The sequence below is a fragment of the Alexandromys fortis genome, unplaced genomic scaffold (assembly GCF_014885135.2).
Source record: "Alexandromys fortis isolate MF-2015 unplaced genomic scaffold, M_Fortis_MF-2015_v1.1 scaffold_92, whole genome shotgun sequence".
NCBI lineage: Eukaryota > Metazoa > Chordata > Mammalia > Rodentia > Cricetidae > Alexandromys > Alexandromys fortis.
The window spans coordinates 4,692,176-4,714,742 of record NW_026067972.1 but is presented as its reverse complement, the minus strand read 5'-3'; the positions used below and the strand labels follow the sequence as shown (position 1 = coordinate 4,714,742).

Below are 22,567 nucleotides of genomic sequence, written 5' to 3'. Positions count from 1 at the left end.
TCCCACAGCCCTCGACTTCCAGAATTCTAGCAAGGCCTTCATTCTTCATGTTTAAGATGGAAAGACCAGCTTAATTTAAAATACCTAAAGATATAACACAGACCTTCTTCCCAGTTAAATGGTGATACGAACATCTAATCCCAGTACAGGAGGTAGAGGCAGGCAGACCTCTGAGTTTGAGGCCAGCCTGGTCTACATAGTGAGTTCCAGAACAGGGAGGACGACAGAGACACCCTGTCTCAAAATACAAACAACACACATACACGCACAAAAACCAAAACCAAAATGAAGCACAAAACTTAAGAGAACTACCGAATGGTATGGTTCAAGGTTTAACATGGTGATCCACTGCTCAGCAGTGAATTAAATACACACACCAGTGTGTCACTGTGGAAGACTACTAGGACAACGGATCCAGATCCGTTTCTCGGGAAAGAAGAATTAGGCCTTGCACAAAGTCCAGGACTCAGAATGGTTTCAGGTTTCTCAACAGACTCTAACCCACAGCCAGTGTCTCAGTGCCTTCAATTCCAAAAGTCCAAAGGTTCCAAGCCAAAACTCTTACATGCATCAAACATGTGAATAGAAAAAAAGCAATTTTCACGTCAGAAAGGTCTAGACATGTTTACCTCCTAAGTCAGGGTGCCATGAGAACAAACATTAGCAAACAAGAGACCCAGTGCTGGACCAGAAAAGGCTGTTCCCAAGTTACAGCCGTACACAGTCTAGAGCGAGCGGCAAAGGCTCCACTGGAGATTCCCTAGGGAAGATGAGGAGACGCGCTGTCTAAGCAGACAACAGAATGGAACAGTTCTGGTACCTGGTAAAAAAGTGATCTAATCCAGTGGAAAGTTCACTGGAAAGTCAAACCTTCAAAAAAAAAAAAGGGGGGGGTATAAAGGAAGAATATGTAGGAAAAGAAAACCATCAGTCTAACCAAAATCACACAGGAAGACAAACATGCATGATGGGTACGAAGAACAAAAAAAAACAAATCCTGGCAACACACCAAGCGGGCAATACCTAAAACAGAAACTATGACAGCACCATCACGTTACTAAGAAACACACTGGTGGAGCTGGAGAGTGGCTAAGTGTTGCTGGTCTTGCAGAAGGTCCAGTACCCGCATGGCAGTTCATAAGCACCTATAACTCCAGTTCTAGGGAATCCAGTGTCCTCTTCTGGCCTCCATGGGCACCAGGTACTTCCATGGTACACATACACACATGCAGGCAGACACATATATACATAAAATAATCTTAAAAACAAAACAAAACTCATAGACATTCGTTAAATAGAGTCAGGTGGTGATGGTGCGCGAATTGAATCCCAGCACTCAGGAGGCAGAGGCAGGGGGATCTCTGTGAGTTCAAGGCCAGCCTGGTCTACAGTGCGCGTTCCAGGACAACCAGGACTGCTATATAGAGAAACTTTTGTCTTGGAAAATTGAAAAAAAAAAAAACAGTTAAAGAGGTGAACATGAGTAATTGCTTTAGAAGACTGCCCTCTTTAGCCAACAAACTTAGAGAACTATTTGATTTTTCAAAAAGGCATTTCCCTATTTTTCGTGATGTTTGTATTTTCAGCATCAAGCACAGTTCATTAAGATTTTGGCAGAGAAGCATACTGCCACATAAAGTTCAAAAGAAACTCACTACGGGGGCAATAGTCACGATATTGCAGTAGTGACGGACATCATCAGCAAAAAGTGGGACCAATACAAACAAAAAGCCAGAAACCCAAGCTTTTTCATCAGAATGTTTATTAAAAATATAGACTGCCGGTTCTGTGCCTAAGTGTCACTGTGGGTGTGTGCTGACTCCCAAACAGGCTCTTCACAAACACACTTGGAGCGGAAGTTGTAAACAGAAACGACTGCCATTTCAGACACAAGCCCCTCGGAGTCTGACAGCTTGACAGTCCCATCAACACTCACAGAGCTGGGCTCGCGGGCACACCATGACCACAAGACATCTTTTTGCACTTCCCAAATACTTTTATATTTCAGCTATGAAGGTCAGTTCCCAAGGCCCGACGTGTTCTTAACAAGGAGAGTTTTTATGTCCATTGAATCAGTCTTACACCTTTCTGGGCCAATTCATCTGCAGACAGGAGGAGAAACTGTCACCAGGTTCTTCATGCCATGCATCCGCGGGACTCCCAATCCTCATATGCTGTCCAACTTCTTTAAGATATACGGAGCTGAAAGAAAAACCCCAAATTCGGTTTTATTCTATGGCTCCACAGTAAAGGAAGAAGCTTTATGAAATATGGTTTTGGAAACAACTCCCAAACCTCTACTAGGATCACGCTCCCAAGGGATTCCAGCGTGACTCAATTGCCATCGCCATAGAGAACCCCCTTACAACCAGCCTCTTTCCTCCAGGGGTCCTGGACTGTGGGGACCTTGGATTTATTTTGCAGTACTGGGAGCGGAACCCAAGACCTTACACAGGCCAGGCAAGCACTTTCCCAAGGGAAACCTCTAGCTCTGGGGATTTACTCTAACCTAAATAAACAGAATAAAATCCTAACAAGTGAGAATTAGGTTCAATTCCCAATCCTGGGAAAACCAAGGACTGGAAGAAGGCATGGGGTAGGGAAAACAACCCTGAAAGAGCCGACGCCCACTGTTTTCTCTGACCCGACCAGTCACTTGTGCCCGCCCATGCCGGTGTGATAACCGGTGAACCAAGAGCTGTGCGGAATACTAAGTGACATTACTACCACGAGAGATGAGCCAGCTGTTAAACCTGTCTGTTGTCAATCAGGAGGACCTGAGTTCAGATCCCAGCACTCACAATGGCTGCTCACAATCGCCTGTTTTAACTCCAGTTCCAGAGGTTCCAACACCCTCTTCTGGACTGTGCAGGCATGTGGTTCACATACAGACAGGTGGACAAATAAAAAAATTCTTTAAAGAGTGATAAACTGGTGCACATCAGACACAAAGACCATGAAGCTGACGTTTTTCTCGGCAGTTCTTCTACAAGGAAAGGTTAAGAGGATGGAAAAGGAAGCAGTTTCAAGAAGCTGTGGATGAGCAAGATGACTTGGGCGTCTCTCCTGGAGAGGCCAGCAAGACCGAGAACACAGCAGAGGAGGCACCTGAGTGAATGAGGCCTCCACCTCAGCGAATTCCAGGCCAGCCTCTGCCTGTTCTTCACATACCTGAGCCACTCCTGCCTCTGCCTGCACAGCAGCCAGCTCTACACAAGCAAGCAGGGAACAATGAGGACACTGTATTGAGATTGAGGGTCAGTCAATTCTGTTAAATCATTAGAGGACTAATTTTAATTTTTTTTTAAATATTGTCAGACAGTAGTGACACACGCCTTTAATCCCAGCACTCTGGCGGTAGAGGCAGGCGAACTCATCTCTGTGAATTCGAGGCCAGCCTGATCTACAGAGCTAGTTGCAGGCCAGCCAGAGCTACACGGAGAAACCCGGTGTGAACCCCTCTCCTTCCCCCTCAGAAAACCACTATTATTTATTGTGTGTGTTCTGTGGTGTGTGCACGCGAGCTTGCATGCCTCAGTGCAGGTGTGGAGGACAGAGTGCAACTTCCGGGAATTGGTTCTCTCGTGCCACCAAGCGTGGATTCAGCTTGGAAGCAGAGACCATTTGTCAGTCTGTCTTTAACCCTCATGTGCCCCTTGAACTCAAGCTCTCGGTTGTAAAAGGAACAGAGATCAACTAACGAAATTAACTTTGGCGCAATGGTGAAATCAAATACTTCAGGTATTCTCGGGAGCTCCTCAGACGCCCATCCTTTCTCTTTTTGGAAAAAGGAAAACCAACTATTTATTTCACCCTCTGTACAGGTAAACACAAAGAAGGAAAATCTTTTCGGATTTTAAAGGCGGCAAGAAGAGAAGTGCCTGGTACCGAGTAAAAGGTCGGGATTCTAGGTCAGGTTTATTCTGAATCGCCAAAATGACCTTGGGTTAGCCACTTCCCAGGGACCGTTTCTAGGTTTGCTAAAAGTGGGTATTGCTCAAGGGATAACACCTGAAGGTCCTTAAGCACAAACGTGGGGCGAGCAAAGGTGACTTAGCCATGCGCCCTCGGCCACCACGTGCACTGGGCACATTCTCAGGACCCGCAGACCTCTAGAGGGCACGCAGTTCGGTCGCCCTGGACATGCAGGAGCCCTCCAGCCTGCCCTGCTCTCCCCAGGATGCTCAGCTCAAGGCCCCACGACCGCGTGCAGGGCTGGGGTGGACGCGTGGCCTCACGGCCACAGTCCCAAAGGACACTCACTGACTCGCAGCAGGGCCACGTAGATGAGGAAGTTCCGAATGGAGGAGATCACATCCTCGCGCATCTTCCGCTTCATCTCCTCAGGGTCCAGCTTCGGCGCGAGACCCTCGATCCGGAACATCGCGGCTCTTTCTCCAAAGCTTGCAGGCGCTGCACCTTGCCCTCCTCCAGCGGCCGCCTTGCACGCACCCGAACTCAGCCAGACACTACTTCCTGTCCCACCCCTCGTTTCCGTCCTGCGACGGGAACCGGCGAGAGACAATCCGCATCTAGCCGGCGTGCATCTGAAGCAAAGAGACCAGCAGGGGGCGACCGCAGTCTTAAATCTCAGAGTCTTGGTGAACTGTTTCTTAGTCTGTACCAACTGTAAAGTTGTTTTGTGATTTCCAGTTAGGAGGCGTCTGCACATGGACCACCATAAATAACAATAACTAGTATTTTTAGAGTACCCGAGACAGTATATCGCGAATTGCACATTATAATTTTCATTTTCTAGATACGAAAATTAAAATACACCAGCCTGAAAAAATTTAGTTGAGAATGTAGTTCATTTGCCAAATCGTTTTACTTAACATGCATGAAGCCCTCGGTTCAAGCCCTAGCACCGCATAAACCTCGTGTGTAGCTGCTTGGTTTCTGTGTGATAAGCGCCATCAAAGCAACTTGGAGAGGAAAGGGTTTATTTCACCTAACCTGTTATAGTCTTTCATCCAGGGAAGCCACAGCAGGAGCTCAAACCGGCATCTAGAGGCAGGAACTGAAGCAAAGACCAAGGGGGGAATGCTGCCTTTACCTGTCAGCTTGCCCTGGTCTGCCCAACTACCTTTCTTACACAACTCAAGACCAACCGAGGGTTGGTACTGCCCACCATGGGCTAAACTCTGCTCCGTCAATTAACAGTCATGGCGATGCCCCTCACAAATCCACCAACAAGCTAATCTGGCGGAGACCGGGCCTCAGTTGAAGTTTTCTCTTCCCAGGTGTCTCTAGTTTGTGCCAAGATGACAAAAACTAACCAGCTTAGCGCTGCGCACACCTGCATTTCCCGGCCTCGGCACGAGGTTGGGAAGAAGTTGTAGTTTAAGGTCAAGGCGGGAACGGTGTCACACTCCCTTAATCTCAGCCCCCAGGAGACAGAGGCCGAAGAATTATCACAAATTCAAGACCAGCCTGGGTTACAAAGCAAATCTGGACTAGAGAGGCTGTCACAAAAAAAAAAAAAAAAAAAAAAAAAAAAAAAACTCCAAGATAAACAAGCAATGACCTGCCCAAAACAAAACAAAAAACAGTTTCAAGTTCGTCAGCTAGTGAGTTTCATACCTAATTAGACTTCTAGAACCTGAGAGACTGAGTTTTTGACATTTCCCCGTATCATTTCTGTATCCTCAATTTTGGAGTTAGCTTATCCTTACACATTCTGAGGCAGACCTTGGAACACAAGTGTGAGCCAAATTCAATCTGATTAACATTGTACAGATGAGAGGAAACCAACCGCACTGGCCGAGTTCTCGGACGTGAATCAGCTAACTGGATTTTTTACATAATTCAATACCAGATTGTCTTTTCTTGAGTGCACACTGCATAACATCAATGAGTTGGGAGTTGGGGGTTAAATAAGAACAATCATTTAGTAGAACAAATGATAGTGTTAGCATAACATTCCGCCTTCCTGATTGACAGAGTGTAAGACCCTGGGGTTAGGGAGGAAAAAAAAAATCCTCATCTGTGTACTCAAGATTTAGTAAACATTTGCATCTGTAACTCACACCTTGGACTAGCAGAGAGGCGGCTCTGGTGTGGGAGGGGCTGACTCCCAAGGAAGGGCTCCAACCCAGCCTTCAAGGGTTAAAGCAATGCCTGCCACCGCCCACAGAGTCAGGAACAAGTCTCTGTTCCATTGCAACTCCAGTTTTTCGGTAGCAAAGGGAAGGCTTGTGGCTAGATGCTCTAAGGTTCCCTCCCAGTTCTGACAGTCTCTGCATTTTGACCCTAGTTGTATCACAGAGGGCAGAGTAGTTTGGAGTGTGTAGATGTCAATACATCATCACTTGTGGCCAGATAGTGTGCTGGCTAGATTTTTGTCAAGTAGGCACAAGTTTGGGTCATCTGGGAAGAGGGAACTTAAAATGAGAAAATATCTCCTTCATATTGGCCTGTGGGCAAGTCTGTGGGGCATTTTCTTGATGAATGATTGACGTGGGAGGGCCCCGCCTACTATGAGCAGTACAGTTGATTCTAGGTTGTATAAGAAAGCTCGCTGAGCAAGTCAGTAAGCAACATTCTTCCATGCCCTCTGTTTCAGTCCCTGCCTCCAGGTTCCTGCCTTGAATTCCTGCCTTGTTTCCCTTTGTGATGGACGACAGCCATAAAATGGAATAAATTCTTTCTTTCCCAAGTTTCTTTTTGGTTATGGCATTTACCACATGAATAAAGCCAAATTAAAACAGATAACAAAATAGCCATATGTGTATTCTCCAAGGTATGAAAGAATCTAAATAAGCTGATCTTACCACACTTGGTGGCTCATGCCTTTAATCTCAGCACGTGGGAGGCATAGGCAGGAAGATCTCTGAGTTCCAGGCCAGCCTGGCCTACAAAGTGAGTTCTAGGACAGCCAGGGCTACACAGAGAAACCCTGTCTCTAAAAAACAAATCAACAAGGAGATATTCGTCTGAAAAGTGGGTGAAGCAGATTGGGAAGGAAATACCTAATTACATAATTCTGGTAACTTAGACTCCAAACACTGAGTTTAGATGTAGAAATACCTTTTTTTCTTTTCTTTTTTCTTTTTTTTCTTTTGCCTATACTGAAATCCTTTTGAGTAGTTTGGTTTCACAGAACGTCAAAGAAGGTATTAAATTGGCCAAAAACTATGCTCATTGATTTTTAAAAAAATGTAGATATTTAACACTCGAATTGAGTTTATCTAATGCTCCATTAAAGAGGCACCTGTTTATGTCCATGTAGCAAATGGCTGGCCTGCTAAAAGGCAATGTCATTCCTAGATTTATTTCTTTTTATTTTATGAGCATTTTTGCCTGCAAGGATGTCTGTGTGTTATGTGTGTGCTTGGTGTCCAAGGAGGTCAGAAGAAGGTGTTGAATGCTTTGGATCTGCACTTACAGATGACTGTGAGTCTCCTTGTGGGTGCCGGGAACGGAACTTGGGTCCTCTGTGAAAGTAGCAAGTGCTCTTGGCCTCTGAGGCTCCTTGTCAGCGCCAGGGCAGTGTAATTTGTATGAAGAAGCCTTAGGAAGGTCTGCTGGCTCCGCCTCGAGTGAGGAAGAGGCCTTAACTGGCTTGTGCAACCCCATTTCCTAGTCTGGATCTAGGATTGCTTCTTCATCAAGGATGCTCATCCTGGGGAACTTGGCCTCCTTGCCTTTGCGTGGCCCCTGTAACCACCTTGGAGGAGACCCATACCTATTTTAAGCTTTTGGATAATATATACATATTATAATTTTGGATAATATATATATATATAAATTATATATATATATATAATTTAGCATATAGGTGATGGTGTCATCCAATTACAGTGAGGCAAATTAAGAAATACGATGCCTCCAGAAGTCAGTATCTAATGGAGCCATTTTCCATCTTCGACTCCTCATTACTTTCCTTCTCTGGGTGCTGAATGAGTTAAGTCTCATCTTTGAAGTCACTAGTAATTCTCAAATGCTGTATTTCCAAGCTCACCATGTTTTCTGTTCTTTCTGTATAATGAACTAAAACTAAAGGCTAAGAGCAAAGGATTTGCTGTGATGTGCACTGAGAAGCAAAAATAAAGAAGTATGCATACATAATTTAATATTGATATTTGTGTTCTTTAGTTTGATCACAGAGGAAATAGCAGCTGATGTCATAGCCTGTCTTGTTTTCCATTTAGATCCCAGGAGGGACTTAGGAGCCATTACTTTGACTCAATTTCCCAGACAACTCTCATGTAAGCGTTTGAAGTGTACAGCCAAACTGTAAGAGAATTGTTTTAATTTCCATCACTGGGGAGGAGTTTATATGTGCATGGTCAGGGATTCACGGGTGATTCTTGATTGAGAAATTAACACAATATAAAATCTCAGTGTGCTTGTGCTTTGTGTGACTCATAGAAAACCATAAACTTTGGGTACTGAACAGTTCAACTTTTTTTTTTTTTTTTTTAACATTACAGGGAAACTTGGGCCCAGAGAGGGGCTAGTTAAGGGAAGAGTGATCTGGGCGGATCTCTGGCCTCTAGTCCTGCATTTCCTCCCATGGTATCCTGCTAGTGTGAATACTTTCATCGACAGTTCTCCCCCAAGAGATAAGGACAGAAAGAATGGAGGCCCTTTCTGCCTTTGGAAGGGCAGGGCTTACCCAGCAGGGGCCCCCTTTCCACACTCCCACACCCGTGCTGGCTGCTGATCTGGACTGAGTTATTCCACTCCAATTCTGTCCTTCCTCACTCCTCAGGGGAGGGGCGCATCCTAGCACTCCGTGGACAGCTGCTGGGTGTGTTGGGGGCATTCCTTTACCTCTAAGGAGCTGGAAGGAGAAAGATTAGGAGTTGAAGTCCACCCTCGACTTCCCAACAAGTTCAAGGTTATCCTGGGCTACCTGAGACCCCACAATCAAAGAAAACCAAAACCAAAACAAAAATAAACTTGACTTTGAAGTCTACTCAGGACTCAGAATGAATGAAGCAAGGCTCATGACAAGGAAGAGAGGCCTGGACTTTCAGAGACTGCAGTGTGGGGTCGGCCAGACGACTCAGCAGGCAGAGGTGCTTGCTGCCCAGACTGATGACCTGGGTCCCCCACGATGAAAAGACAACTCTGGCAAGTTGTCCTCTGACCTTTATACTTGTGCCTCCAACAGTAAACAAACAAACGAACAAACACTATACAAGAAGTTTAAAGAGATTTTGCTGCTCAGGTGTGACGATGCACACCTTTGATCCCAGCTCTCAGGAGGCAGAGGCAGGCAGATGGGACAGCCCTGTCTGTGGAGTGGGCTCCAGGCCAGCTGGGGCTGTATAATGAGACCCTGTGTCAAACAACAGCAACACGGAGATTGCTCTGGGACAGATGCTTCCAATAGATTAGGTATCATAGTTACAGAAATTACTGCCTAGTGAGAGATTGACATCTCCAGGAAGGGGCTCTTTTGGACCTTAGAGAATAAAGAGAATTTTGATAAACTCCACCCCACTGGCATCTACTCTCATTTTGGTAGTTAGGCCTTCACCATCTGAATGATTTATAAGTATATGGTCCCCTTCCAAGAAGCCTGGAAGCAACTCAATTGTAAGGAGCGTTTGGTCCTTCTCAAGTCCTCAGTCACTGGGGGCTCGTGTTTATACGTGATGAAACTCACTATCCATTGAGGAATGAATGAATGAAAGGCCATGTATGTATTAGGCTGAAAGGAAATAGTTCCCAGAGAAATTTATTCCAAATTGTATTCATTATATTCCTAAATAAGGATTTTTCTTACAGCTTTGGTAAATTTGACTTTGTTTGGCTGAGGAAAATCGGGGGCCAGTGAGATGGCCCCGTGGGTAAGTGCTATTGCTGCCAAGCCTGAGTCCTGGGGATCAAATTCATGCCATCAGGTTTGGCAGCAACCTGTCAAACCTGATGCCCCACGAAGCCATCTGCCAGTCCATTTTTTTCATTGTTTGTTTGATACAGGGTCTCACTGTATAGTTAGAATTGGCCTAGAACTTGCTCAGTACACCAAACTGACCTTGAACTCACAAAGATCTGCTCAGCATATTTTTTAGTTTAAAAAAAAATCCTGTTAGTGCATATTTATCATACAAAGTAATGGATTTCATTGACATAATGACACTTTCTTTCAAATATATTATTTACTATTGCAATAATTTGTCCCATTGCTCTCTCCTGTGTCCGTACTCAAACTAGGACCCTTCCTTTGCCCAAATAAAGTAGTTAATTTTCTACTTTCGAGTCATATCTATGTATTAATGTATGTATGTATGTATGATTATTGTGTGTGTATTTTTAGAGGGAAGTTTCACATTTGACTTTCTGAGTCTGTCTTATCTTACTTATCCAGATAGCCTTCGGTTCCATGTATTGTCCTGAGAGACACCTTCTTCTTCTTTATGCTGGACATTGTGTGTGTGTGTGTGTGTGTGTGTGTGTATGTGTGTGTTCCACATTTTCTTTATCTAGACATCTGTTGATGAAAAATCTAGTCATCTACAAAATTAAGAAATGACCCGTAGGGTTGGGGAGATGCCTCTGTGGATGAAGTGCTTACCTTGAAGCACGGGAGGGAGCCTGGGTTCATATGCCAGCACCCGTGGAAAAGATGGATGTGGTGACCCAAGTCTGAAACCCTAACACTGGGAGGCAGAGAAGAGGGAGGATTCCTGGGGTTCATTGGCCACTCAGTCTTCCTGAAACGTGAGCTCCAGGTTCCATGTTAGGCCCTGTCTCAAAAAATAAGGTGGAAAGCAGGATGGCCTATAGAGGGCTCTTACACCCAAGCCCAGTGACCTGAGTTTGATACCCAGGATCCATACAGCTGAAGAGAGAACTAATTCCTACAAGCTGTTCTCTGAAAATAAAAAATAAATCCAAAAACATAAGAGAGCAATAAAACATCCAGTGTTGACATCTGATCATCATAAGTACACAGGATGCATTTGTACTTAAGAATGCACATATATATACACATACATACACCACACATATACACATGCACACTGAAAAACAGTATTATTGGGGCTGGAGAGGTGACTTAGTGGCTAAGAGCATTGACTGATCTTCTAGAAAACCCTGGTTCGATTCTCAGCACCCACATGGTGCTTGGTAATCACCTGTCACTCCAGTTTTAGGGGATTCTGCGCCTTCGTATGGCCTCCACAGGTACTGCATGCTTCTGGTGCACATACATACATGCCGGCAAAATGCCTATACACATAAAAATAAAATGAAGACAGCTTAAACTCTGACCTTTACATTTTATTGCTTTTATTTGTCGATAACAATATAATTATATGAAACCCATCTGATGGTTTTTAATCACTCATTTTTAATTTAATAGTATATATTTATTCATTTATATTAATGATTTATTTATTCTTATGTTATTTGCATGAGTGTTTGGCAAATTTGCTTGCATGTACATGCATTGCGTGTATGCCTTGTTCTCAGATACCAGAAGAGGGTTCTGATCCTCTGGAACTGAAGCTTTGGATAGTTGTGACATCACATGTGGGTGCTGGGAACTGAAGGACAGCAAGTCATCGGGTGTGGTAGTGCACACTTTTAGTCTCAGCACTCTGGAGGCAGAGGCAGGTGGCTCTCTGTGAAACCAGGCCAGCCTGGTCTACATAGTGAGTTCTAGGGCAGCCAGAGCTACAGAGTGAGACCCTGTCTTGAAGAAGAAAAAAAGAGCAGCAAGTGTTCTTAACCACTGAGCCATCTCTCCAGCCATCTCTCTATTTTATAACAATATGGAATTAAGGAAGAAAGAAAGCAATCCCCTACAACCCCAGAGCCACTATTTGTTATATTGGTGGTGATGCTTCAGAGTTTCACAGCCACTATTGTAATATTGGTGGTGATGCTTCCAGAGTTTCTCCAAGTTCCCGTTTTCCACTGTGCCTCTGCTGTTCAGAGCATGACAGGCATGTCTGGTGGGGCGAACACCACTCTTCTCACCTTAGAAAAGAAGGACACATCTTTCTAAAGGTGAGAATGCTTTTCTGCTCCCAGCATATCAGAGTTCAGTTGTTTTGTATTATACGGGCAGTGAAGGGAGGGGCATGCTGGTCTTTCCGTGTCAGAACACCTGGAATCCATCAGCGGAGAACAAGGCCAGGCTGGTCACGCACAGTCCTATATGTACTTGGAGGCTCACAGACTGGGAACACAATGTAAGCTGTCTTTGGTGCTTGGCTACCGACTTCAGCACCCCTGCCTCTGTGTGAGCACCTCTAGTTCTGGGGACTTCCCAGCTCTCTAGGACAGGTATGTCTCTTTTCTCCATACCCTGTACCCAATATCCCCAGTTAGAGCCTCCTGACCATCTGCCAGAAATTGTTTCACTTTCCCTCATGACTCTGTAAAGTGGCTAGAATCTTTCTTAAAACGTGCTGTCTCCAGGATAAACTACATTTTTGCAAAATCCTTGTACAGTTTTGGAATTTTTCTCTTATGCACAACCTTAACTTTTCCTTCTTAAACTTTTTGTTTATTTTTATAGGTGTTTTGGTGTTTTGCTTGCATGTATGCCTACGCACTGACTGTGTGCCTGATTTCCTCTGAGATCAAAAGAGGGCATCGGATCCCTGGAATGGCGCTCCAGACCATTGTGAGCCACCAAGCTGGAGCTTAAACCTGGGTCCTTTAGAAGAGCAACCACTGCTCTTTACCACCAAGTCAGCTTCCTAGCCCACAACCTTAACTTTTCTATCTAACAACAAAATGGACTGAGAGACTCTGCGCTCTCTGGCTCTGCACCCTCACGTACACACATTGGTGCACACATGCACACAGCCTCAAAGGGGACTTACTTGGGACACTGGGATTCAAAGCCAGAAACTCTACTTTCTTACTCAGCAATTGTCCTGGAACAAGAAGTGTGTGCCCAGGTATCCATCGCTTTAGGCTCTTCCCAGGACAGATGGAATTCTCTGCCCCCCCCATTCTAATCTTGATCTTCAAACTGTGATGAGCAGGCAGTGTCACTGCAGCGGAAGGGGACACCCTTGGAGCAGAGGTTGGGTTTCCATTCTAGCTCCTCTGTGATGTTGAAAGCAGTGTCAGATACGAGACTTCCTATGGTCTTGCTCTTTCTTTATCAGAGGACGATGGTGTCCATTCAAAGTGCTGTTGAGAGGGCTTGATAAAATAATACCTTTAAAGTGCTTGACTTGCGGTGGTCACTTAATAAATGATAGCTACTCTTAATACATAATTTTTTTAGTAGGGAAATCGTGGCTCAGTCATACTCAAGATGGAACACGAATTGTTTTTACAGCAACAATATTTATTGTCATTTTTCCAGTCCCGTTTATCACTGTCCTCTAGCTGACAGTAAATCTGAAGGAATGACAGATGCCGAGAGCCTCAAGTCCTTGCTTTCTCTTCAGTCTGCAGCCCAAAGGTTTGCAGCTCCCTCCCTTCTCTGGAGCTGCTTACCTTGGGGACCTTTTGAGGCTCTGAGCTTGTCTTTGGCATCTGACACCACTGGTCACATGATGCTTTCCAGAGAGCATTGTTCCCCTTGCATGAGGGACGCCACATTCTCTAATCCTTTCAAACTTTCCCAATGTTCTGCAGCCTCTTTCTACACCTGTCCTTCTAGTAATTTCTTCAATGACAGTATTCTTTTAGGTCCTTTCCTGGATCCTCCTCTCTACATGAATATGCAGTCTAGTCTGGCTTCCACCGCCATCCTGAGGACAGTGATTTATACCACATGACTTCGTTCATATTTTTCCAGAAACACAGGCCTGCACATACAACCAATTTCTTCTTAGATTTACTTTGGATGAGGATCTCATGTAGCCAAGCTAACCTTGAACTCCTGTTCCTCCTGCCTCTACCTCCCAAGTGTCTGGATTGCACGGGACAGTCATCATGCCTGGCTCACCTGATGGCATGACTTCACTGTCTTGTCTGTCTACCCATGAGTACCCAACACATCGCCTTCTCATGGTGGAACCAATCATCTTCCCTTCCATCTTAGCCCACTGAGGGCCGCTACTCCAGAATATCTGTAACTATGTTATTTATGAAGAACAGGTGTTTATTCTATCTTGGATAAAAGGTCAACATCAAAGCCTGGTGGGCTTGCTGTGTGCTCACATTCCAGGGCGGGGGAGGGGGAGCAGAGAGAGGCCCCATTGAGGGTCAGGTGGGCAGAGAGAGGCCCCATTGAGGGGCAGGTGGGCAGAGAGAGGCCCAATTGAGAGGCAGAGGAGCAGAGAGGGGCCCCATCGAGGCAGGGGCAGAGAGAGGTCCTTCCTGAAGGTACTGTTCATAATAGCACTCATTTATTCCCAAGAGCAGAGTTGTCACACCCTGAACTCCTCCTGTTATGCTCCACAATCCACTGCTGCTTCAGGGATTCATTATTTTCTGCATGAATTTGGGGAGAGGGTGGTACATTCAAACCACAGTCACATAGCCTAATAATGGCCACGGCTGCTCAGTCCTAAAGCCAGGAATCTGGTTAACTTTGATTCACCTCCCACCTTTAGGTTCTTCAACCTCTATGTTCTATCAATTATACCATCTTAGTATTCCTAGAATCTATTATATTCTTTCCATTCTTTCTGCTGTGGTTTTTGCTGAGTCTGCCCACCAGCCAACCTATATTATCCCTGCTAGCGCATTTCCCACCCTGGAATCCACACGATATTTCTAAATACATTTTTTTGTGATGTCAGTGTTGTATATAAAATATGTCAGAGATGGCAAGACAGCTCAGCAGGGAATGGCCTTTACTGATCACTCTAATGGGTTAGATCCCTGGGACCTTCATGGTGGCAGGAGAAACCAAGTCCTGAAATAATTGTCCTCTAACCTCCTTACACGAGAGAGAGAGAGAAAACAGAGAGACAGAGAGAGACAGAGGCAGAGACTCAGAGAGAGACAGAGAGACAGAGAAAGTAAAGCAATTAAATGTTATAAAAATTAGGAAAAAAACCAAAATCATACCCTCTGTGTAAGATATTCATATAGAGGAAACCGAGTTGAGTGTGTACAGTATTCTCTGCCCGATTTCCACGGCTTTGCCATCCACCTCAGACCATTTTAAGTTTTATAAAAGCCTGGCATGGTGGCACACTCCTTTAATTGCCGTTCTTGGAAGGCAGAAGCAGGTATGGTTTCTATGAGTTCAAGGACGTCCAGGGACACACAGTGAGACCTTTTTAAAGTTTTTAAAAATATCTTTTAAAGGAGAAGCACAAGAAACAGAAGCAAGAAGCAGAGGTGATAAGGGGGGAGGAAGAGGAGAAGGAGGGAGAAGGGGAGGAAGAATCTGGCCTTCCCATATGCCTATCTGTGATGGTTTCTGCATGCCTGTGAGACTTACGCCTAACTCCGTCACCGTATCAAAGCACCCACCATAAAGCCTTCTCATTCTTGTGTCCCCAAAGCCAGGACAGTGCTTAGCAAATGATGGCGCCCAGTGTCTCCTAAGTCAATGTTTGCTGTTGTATACAATGGTGGAGGGGCAGTCCCAAAGTTAATTGGAAATTATAGGAGGGGAAGAACTGAGAAGCCTCCGAGATCATAACAACCTGTAGGCACTGCCTGTGGGACAGCCTAACCGGCTCGTCAGACACAGTGACAGACAGACTAGAAAATCTCTCATAACCCTACACGGTGTTTACACTTCCACACTTGTTCCGAGGGAAAGAGCCCCAGGTCAACTGGGATTGTTCAGTCCTGGTGAGGCTGGCAGGCTGCCCGCACATCCCAGGAGGGCGTGGACTGCGTTTGTGTCAACTGTCTGAAAGCCGACTGGGGGCGGAGAGCAGAAAAACGGGTTGGGAGAATGACACACAGGGACGTGAATCTCCAGTTGGGCAATTCTATCCTCAGTCCTTGAATCAATGAGGTGCATGACCTTGGCTAGGCTAAGTATCTACCTCCTGTGGGTTCCAGTGTCAGTGTCTGTAAGATGAAAGGTCGGATTGGGCAGTCTCTGAAGTTCCTTCCAGGATCTATGCTTGGCGATCCCCGTGAAGTCTGCGGACAGCTGTGGGAGCAAGCAAGTAAGTGTGTCTTGGGAGCCTGCGGCACCTGGTCCATTGGCTCCAGGTTTGACTGACATCTTCAGTAACAAGAAGCCATGCTAGGCATTCTGGAAGTGGGGCTCTGGGGACAGCTGCTCACCATGCTGTCTTAACAATCTAGCTGGAAGCTATTGGGAAGAAGTCCTTCTAGGGACTGGAGAGGGCAGATTGTGGCAGGAAATGTGACGTCCATGTTCGGGGAAAGTTTTTATGTGTATCGGCTGAGAGTTTTAAGCATTGGCCTTAAATGCTGAAATTATCCAGGTGCATACTGAAGTTGCTGCAGTGTCCCGCCTAGAACACAGCTGAGCTGCCGAAATCCTTAACTGTGGCTAGTTGTAGCTTGAGGGTCTGAATAACCAAGTTATAGAAATTTAGAATTCTAAACAATTCAGAATCTTTTAAAAACGGTCAATTGTTTTGAAGTTTGCCTGTTCGTTGATTATGAGTATCTTAAAAATGAGTCTCATTTTTTATAATAATAATAATAATTTTATTTGTGTGTACTGATGGTACAAAATAATGGGTTTTATTTTTATTTTATACACTATTTTGATCGTGTCCACCCCATTACTCTCTAGTGCTGCCTCCTGCTGATTTTCTTCCTCTTGCTAACTTCTCTCTTCTCCTTCCATGTGGGAGAAAATGTGAGGTGTTTGTCTTCCTGAGGGTTGCTTCACTTAACACCATGCTTCTCATTTCTGACCATTTTTCCCCCAAAGACGATTTCATTCTTTTTTCATGGTTACCTAAAACTCCAATTTGTGTGTGTGTGTGTGTATCTTGTGTGTGTATATAAATATATACATATATTTGTACATATTGCACTTGTTTAGCCATTGCCTGGTAGATGGGCTGATTCCTTAGCTTGACTGTGGTTGATGATGCCGTGATAAACACAAATGTGCATGTATCTCTGTTGTGTACCGACTTTCACACCTTTGGACCCAGGACCGGAGCAGTTTTTTCAGGGTAGTGGTAATGGCTTTGATAAGGACATTAATGGTTTCTTGGGAAGTAAGTACAAGGAAAAGTAAACATTTAGCTCAGCGTAGTCACACATGACTATAATGTCAGTATTTGATAGGCTAAGTCAGGAAAATTGTGAGTGTGAGGCTAAATTGAACTATATAGGTCAGGCTGGGCTACACAGTGATCTCTGTCGTACAAAGAAAAGAATGAGAGAAGATCTGTCTAACTGTGTGACTATGTCATAACCAGCTAGGTAAGACCTCTGATATAACATGGACAAGTCATCATGGACAGTATCATGGTCTAACAATTCTGGGAAGAGTCTTTCTGCTCCCCGGCATCAGAATTTCCATGTCTTTGAAAGAACTAGAAGCACGAAGGTCTAAGGTTTCCTCAGGAACATAGGCTTAGGGCGATTCCTTTCAGGTCTGGTGTTCCTTAGAAAAATCATTACACAATGATTCATGTGAGTCACTGGCCTACTCTCTTGAAGGTTTTGAATTTGAATTTGAGTAGGAAAGGCACTGGCCAAATAATAGGATGGCCGCGTGTCCTTCTTAGAGGATCAACGGTGATGTGGACCAGAAGCAAAATAAAAAGTCCTGGGGCAGGGGAGTGGAGGAGAGGAAACGGCTAGAACCGAGAGTAAAAGAAAACGGAGTAAGCTTGAGGTCCCAGAAAAAGGAGCCAAAGACACGCAAGTGGTAATAGTCAACACGATTGAGAACTCCATGTCAGGCGTGGTTCGAAATCATTGACTATAGTGATCACACCAGCACTCTGGAAGTACTCACAAGTGGGAAACTCAGGGATAGAAAGGTTAAGTGTTCACCTGAGGACAATCAGGGTAACTTGTAGAGCGTGGATACAGACTAGGTGGTTCCATAGCGAGGTGTCATGACTAATCACTATACCTCGAGGCAGTCGTGACCTTTCAAGGTTGCACAGGACTCAAATTCTGTGCCTCTAGCACACAGCCTGAGGTTGAAAGGTAAAAGGTCTTGTTGAATGTTTCCAAGACAACAGAACCCAGCAAATGGAGTTAGGGTAGGCACTGTTAGGCTCAGCAATACACTAGGAGATAGATTGGTAGCCAGTCCCTCAGGGCTCGCAGCAGAAACCCAGTCTAACATGCCCATGGTGGTCATGGGCAGCGGTTCCCTTCAGGCCATTGGATGGGAGAGGAAGACCATGGGCAAGGGAAGTGAGGAAGCTACCTGGTCGTTACACAGCACACTCTAGGAGCCCACTCCACACCAGCCCATGCATTGGGCACTGGGCCCACGTACAGAATTAGAGAGAGCCTGTTCTGTATCTTACTCCCCACTCTGAGGTGACAAGGACCACCTAGCTATAGGACTCTGGATATGTCCTCAAGACCTCTCTCCTGGTTTGTGTGGGCAGACAAACTGATTCTAGGTCGCCTTATTGCCTTCAGTGGGGTTTTAAATGTTTATCTCACTGACCACTAATTGAAAGCTAGAGATGGCTCGGATAATCTTCAGGTCCATTGGATGAACATTCTGGAACAAGGATTCTTGTAATACTGTCTATGAGCTACAACGAAAACACCTGTCTTCTCCTGGCAGGCCTGCGTTCAACACTTAAAAATAAAGAGGTGCTGGAGTCTGAGTGGTTCCTGCTAGCCTCCTCCGCTGTCTCCACCATGCCTGCACACAATGGAGCCCTTTCTTTCCTACCTCAGCATGTGTGGAAACATAAAGCTAAAACCTTAAAATTATCAGCTTTATTGGCTCAGTTTAGGAGGCTCAGCTCTTGGATCTTTTAGTCCTCCTCAGTCTGGAGTTGTGGGACAGTCCCACAACTGGAATTGGGTCCTGTAGGGACTGTAGGGTCCTGGGGGACCCTAAATTCTCTCATATTCTGCTGGCTCTGGTGCCCAAAAGTGTTACTTCTTGGGGTGTCCTTCTCTACTGCCTCCTGAGAAAAGGCTGAAGGTCTTTTTCCCAGGAAGCCACCACCAAAAGCTCAGCAGCAAATGAAGAACTCATTAGACACAAGAATCAGGGAGAAGGAATGAGCGTGGTGCCCGTGATCTGAGCTGAGCAGAGGTCTCCTCGTTAGTAGCAATCAGCTCTGTTCAACAGCATCCTTTAGAGTGGAAGCTAACGGGGATTCTGAGAAGGAATCCTTTTCCTTTCCCGATTTACTGTTGCTCTGTCCCATCACTAGCAGTCTGTCCATGTCTGTACTGTGGGCTGATTCACCGTGGATCAGGGCCTGTGATCTTAAGCGACACTGTCATCCGTGTGTTACAGAAGCATCCTGCATTGTTTGAACCGCTTCAGCCTCTTTTCCCTTCGGCTATAAGGCAGACAGCAGGATTACTAGGAAATAAGTGTTTAGCACCAGGCCTGTCATAGATACAGAAGAGAATTACACGCTCGTGGACTTATAGTTAGAATTCAGAGAGATGTAAAATAATGTGTCTTAGGTTGTGATGTTAAAACACTTGCTGGCTTCAAAGATCTTAAATTGCATAATAAAATAACCTCAGCCTTTGTCGACCTTTCCAACACGAAACAGCGGAAAGCAGTGAAGAAATCATGATCTCTCAACACTCTTGCTTTCTCTTACAAATTGTTCTCTGGAACTCACAGAAGGAAAACAAAAGCAGTCTTACCAAAGGGCAATGCCTCTTCCAGGCGGGTTCTTCCGCGAAGCTTGATGTCTCAGGATAACCCAGGTCATGGCTTTTGTGAACCAGCTGTAAAAGGAGCCAGATAAATTGGTGGCCTGCGATAACATCTCTAGTGATGGAAGTCTAGGCAGGATAGTAGGTTCCCAGGCTTTATTCCTCTCCACCTGCGTCGCGTCACAAAGGCCACAGGAGCACGCGGGAATATCTTCCCCCAGGGTCCTTGCTGGTATTCAGTTTTCCCTTCATGAACGGTCTCATTTTCCATCTCCACCCCTCCCCAAAGTATGGGATGATTTCTGGGTTACGTACTGGTTGTTTAGGAAGCTTGGCGTAACTTCCCTGTGAAGAAGGCAGCTGCATGCAAACCCTTCCACACTTTATTGTGCCTGGAAACCAGTTCTGCAGGTGCTGGGGTGACCCCAACACTCTTGCTTTCTCTTACAAATTGTTCTCTGGAACTCACAGAAGGAAAACAAAAGCAGTCTTGCCAAAGGGCAAGTCGTTCCATAACTCGATAGTAATGACAGAAATTTGGAGAGTGTTTGAATTCTAATAACAGCTAAAATGCACGAGGCATCTTCATAGTCTAGGCCTTGCCTGGCCGGAGAGCTTTCTAGGTATTCTCTGTCTAATTCTCCCATAATTCTATGGCATGGGGATTACGTATTATTATCCCAGTTTTATAGGTGGGTATTACTACACCTTAACCTTACACCAGAATTTCTGGCCAAACACCTAATTGTCCACATAATGTCTCGTTTATACATTCATTTGGCTGTTACAAGCTTGAAGTGTCCCACACGAGGGCCAGGTTGATATGACTTGAGTTCAATTCCCAGGACCCACATAGTAGAAGGAGAGAGCAGATGAGTGCTGGTTGTCCTCTGAGATCTGTGTGAGCCTGTGGGCTACACACACACACACACACACACACACACACACACACACTCTATAGCAGGCTCTATCATTTGCACCCCGGTCCCACTGTAGTTGGCCGACTGTTTCTACTGCCCCTCTCTCTTTTTAATTCATTGTATATTTTAGATGTTCTGTCACAGCAACATATGTGTAACCGTTTTAACAAAGTTTATTTTTATTTTATGAGCATGGCTGTTTTGACTGCACGTGTGTCTGTGTGCCATGTGTATGCCTGGCGCCCTCGGGGGTCAGAAGAGGGCATCAGGTTCTCTGGAGCTGCTGGGGTTGCCCCTGGGTCCTCTAAAAGAGCAGCAATGCTTTTACCTGCTTAGCCATCGCTCTAGTCTCCACTTTTTCTTTTTTCTTTTTTTAAAAAGGATGCATTGGAGCTGGAAGAGATGGCTCTGTGGTTAAGGATGAGTAGTGCTCTTCCAGAGGACATAAGTTCAACTCCCAGCACCTACATCAGGAGACTCCCATTGCTTATAATTCTAGGTCTAGGTGACTGACACTCTTGACCTTCAAGGGCATGCGCGCATACACACACACACACACACACAATTAAAACTTCATTTTAAAAAAGAATAGTTCGTTGTATTCAGGCTGTGGGTATACTAACATTTACTTGACCAATTCTCTGTGGAGAGGAGTAAGTTTGTCTCCTGACTTTTTCTATAATAAGTAATGTTTCAACAGCTGGCAAACTTATCTGCCAATGTGAAAATATCTTTGCAGGCTAATGTTCTAAAAGTGGAGGTGCTGTGTCAAAGGGCGTGTGTGCTTGTGGGGTGGCTAAGCAAGGCCAGCTTTCCTCTGTAGCCTTGTTCTCGTTTCCATTGCCATCAGCAACATACGTGAGAAGTCAGGTGCTCTTAGCTTTAGGTACACAGACCCTGGAATTGCATGCCATCTTTTGCTCGTCTATGAGTTTGTTTTCTTTTAAAATTCGTGTGTGTGGAGGTCAGAGGACAACTTGCTGTAGTTGATTCTCTCCTTCTGCTGTGTGGATTTCAGGTAAAAAACAAACAAACAAACAAAAAAAAACACAAAACAAACAAACAAAAACAAACCCAGCTGTCAGGTCTTGTGGTAAGCACCATTACCCACTGAGGTTCTCTAGCTTGACTCTGGGTTTTCTTCTGGGAGAAGCCCATATGTGAATGTCCCCAGATTATCCAATGACTAGAACCCCTGCTTGGCCAGGCCTGGTGGCTCACAGCTATAATCCTAGCACTGGGGAGGTTGAGGTAGGCAAAACACCTGATGACGCCAGCTTGGGCTATGCAACAAATGGTGGGCTAGCCTGAGCTACATAAACACTGTCTCAAGTGTACACACCCACACTCTCAGAGAAGGGGGGGGGAGGAGGGGAGAAAGAACACAGACCAAGTCAATGCTTGGAGAAAGCCTTACACTTGAAAATCCCATGAAAACAAAAGGTGTACAAGAAAAATCAACAGAAATGTCTTGTGAATTTACAATAAAAATAAAACCCATAAGAGAAAATCCATGCACTTACTTTAGTAGACTCTTTCTGAGTCAAGTACACCCATTCTAAGAAGACTGGGGCAAACTCCACAGCAGTAAAATCTATGTGGAGCAGAAAGTTAGCTTCATCTAATATTGGTTCCTGTATTGGGAATAGTTTTTTGACCAAGCTCAGTACCCAGAGCTTAGTGCAGAGTTGGTACCTTGTACACCCTCACTGTCTGAGCTGCACGCACTCCTCCCATGACCTCCTGCCCTCGAACACGCAGCATTTCACGCTTCTGGTTAGAATGAGGTTGGACCCAAAGTGACTCACTCAGCCAAGCAGGGCCAGTGGTGGCTACAGATGTGCCAACCTGGATCTTGGCTCTTGAGGTATTGAGACCTCACCTCTCTCCTCCTCCTCTCAGCTTGGGTCGCGGCATCTGTGAAAGGCATACATAGACTCTTCAGATCTTCTCTCTGATTCCTTGGACCATTAATGGGCCAGGAAACC

At 45.2% G+C, this 22,567-nt stretch overlaps 1 protein-coding gene across 1 annotated transcript; it reads right to left on the bottom strand.

Annotated features, from left to right (window-relative positions):
• Positions 1 to 1,748: 1,748 nt before the first annotated feature.
• Positions 1,749 to 4,477, bottom strand: Tomm5 (translocase of outer mitochondrial membrane 5). Its single transcript, XM_050155883.1, has 2 exons — positions 4,264 to 4,477; positions 1,749 to 2,202 (listed from the first exon to the last, which is right to left on the bottom strand). Exons 1-2 carry the CDS (start codon positions 4,382 to 4,384, stop codon positions 2,168 to 2,170), a joined length of 156 nt encoding a protein of 51 aa, XP_050011840.1. The 5' UTR covers positions 4,385 to 4,477; the 3' UTR covers positions 1,749 to 2,167.
• Between the last annotated feature and the right edge of the window lie 18,090 nt (positions 4,478 to 22,567).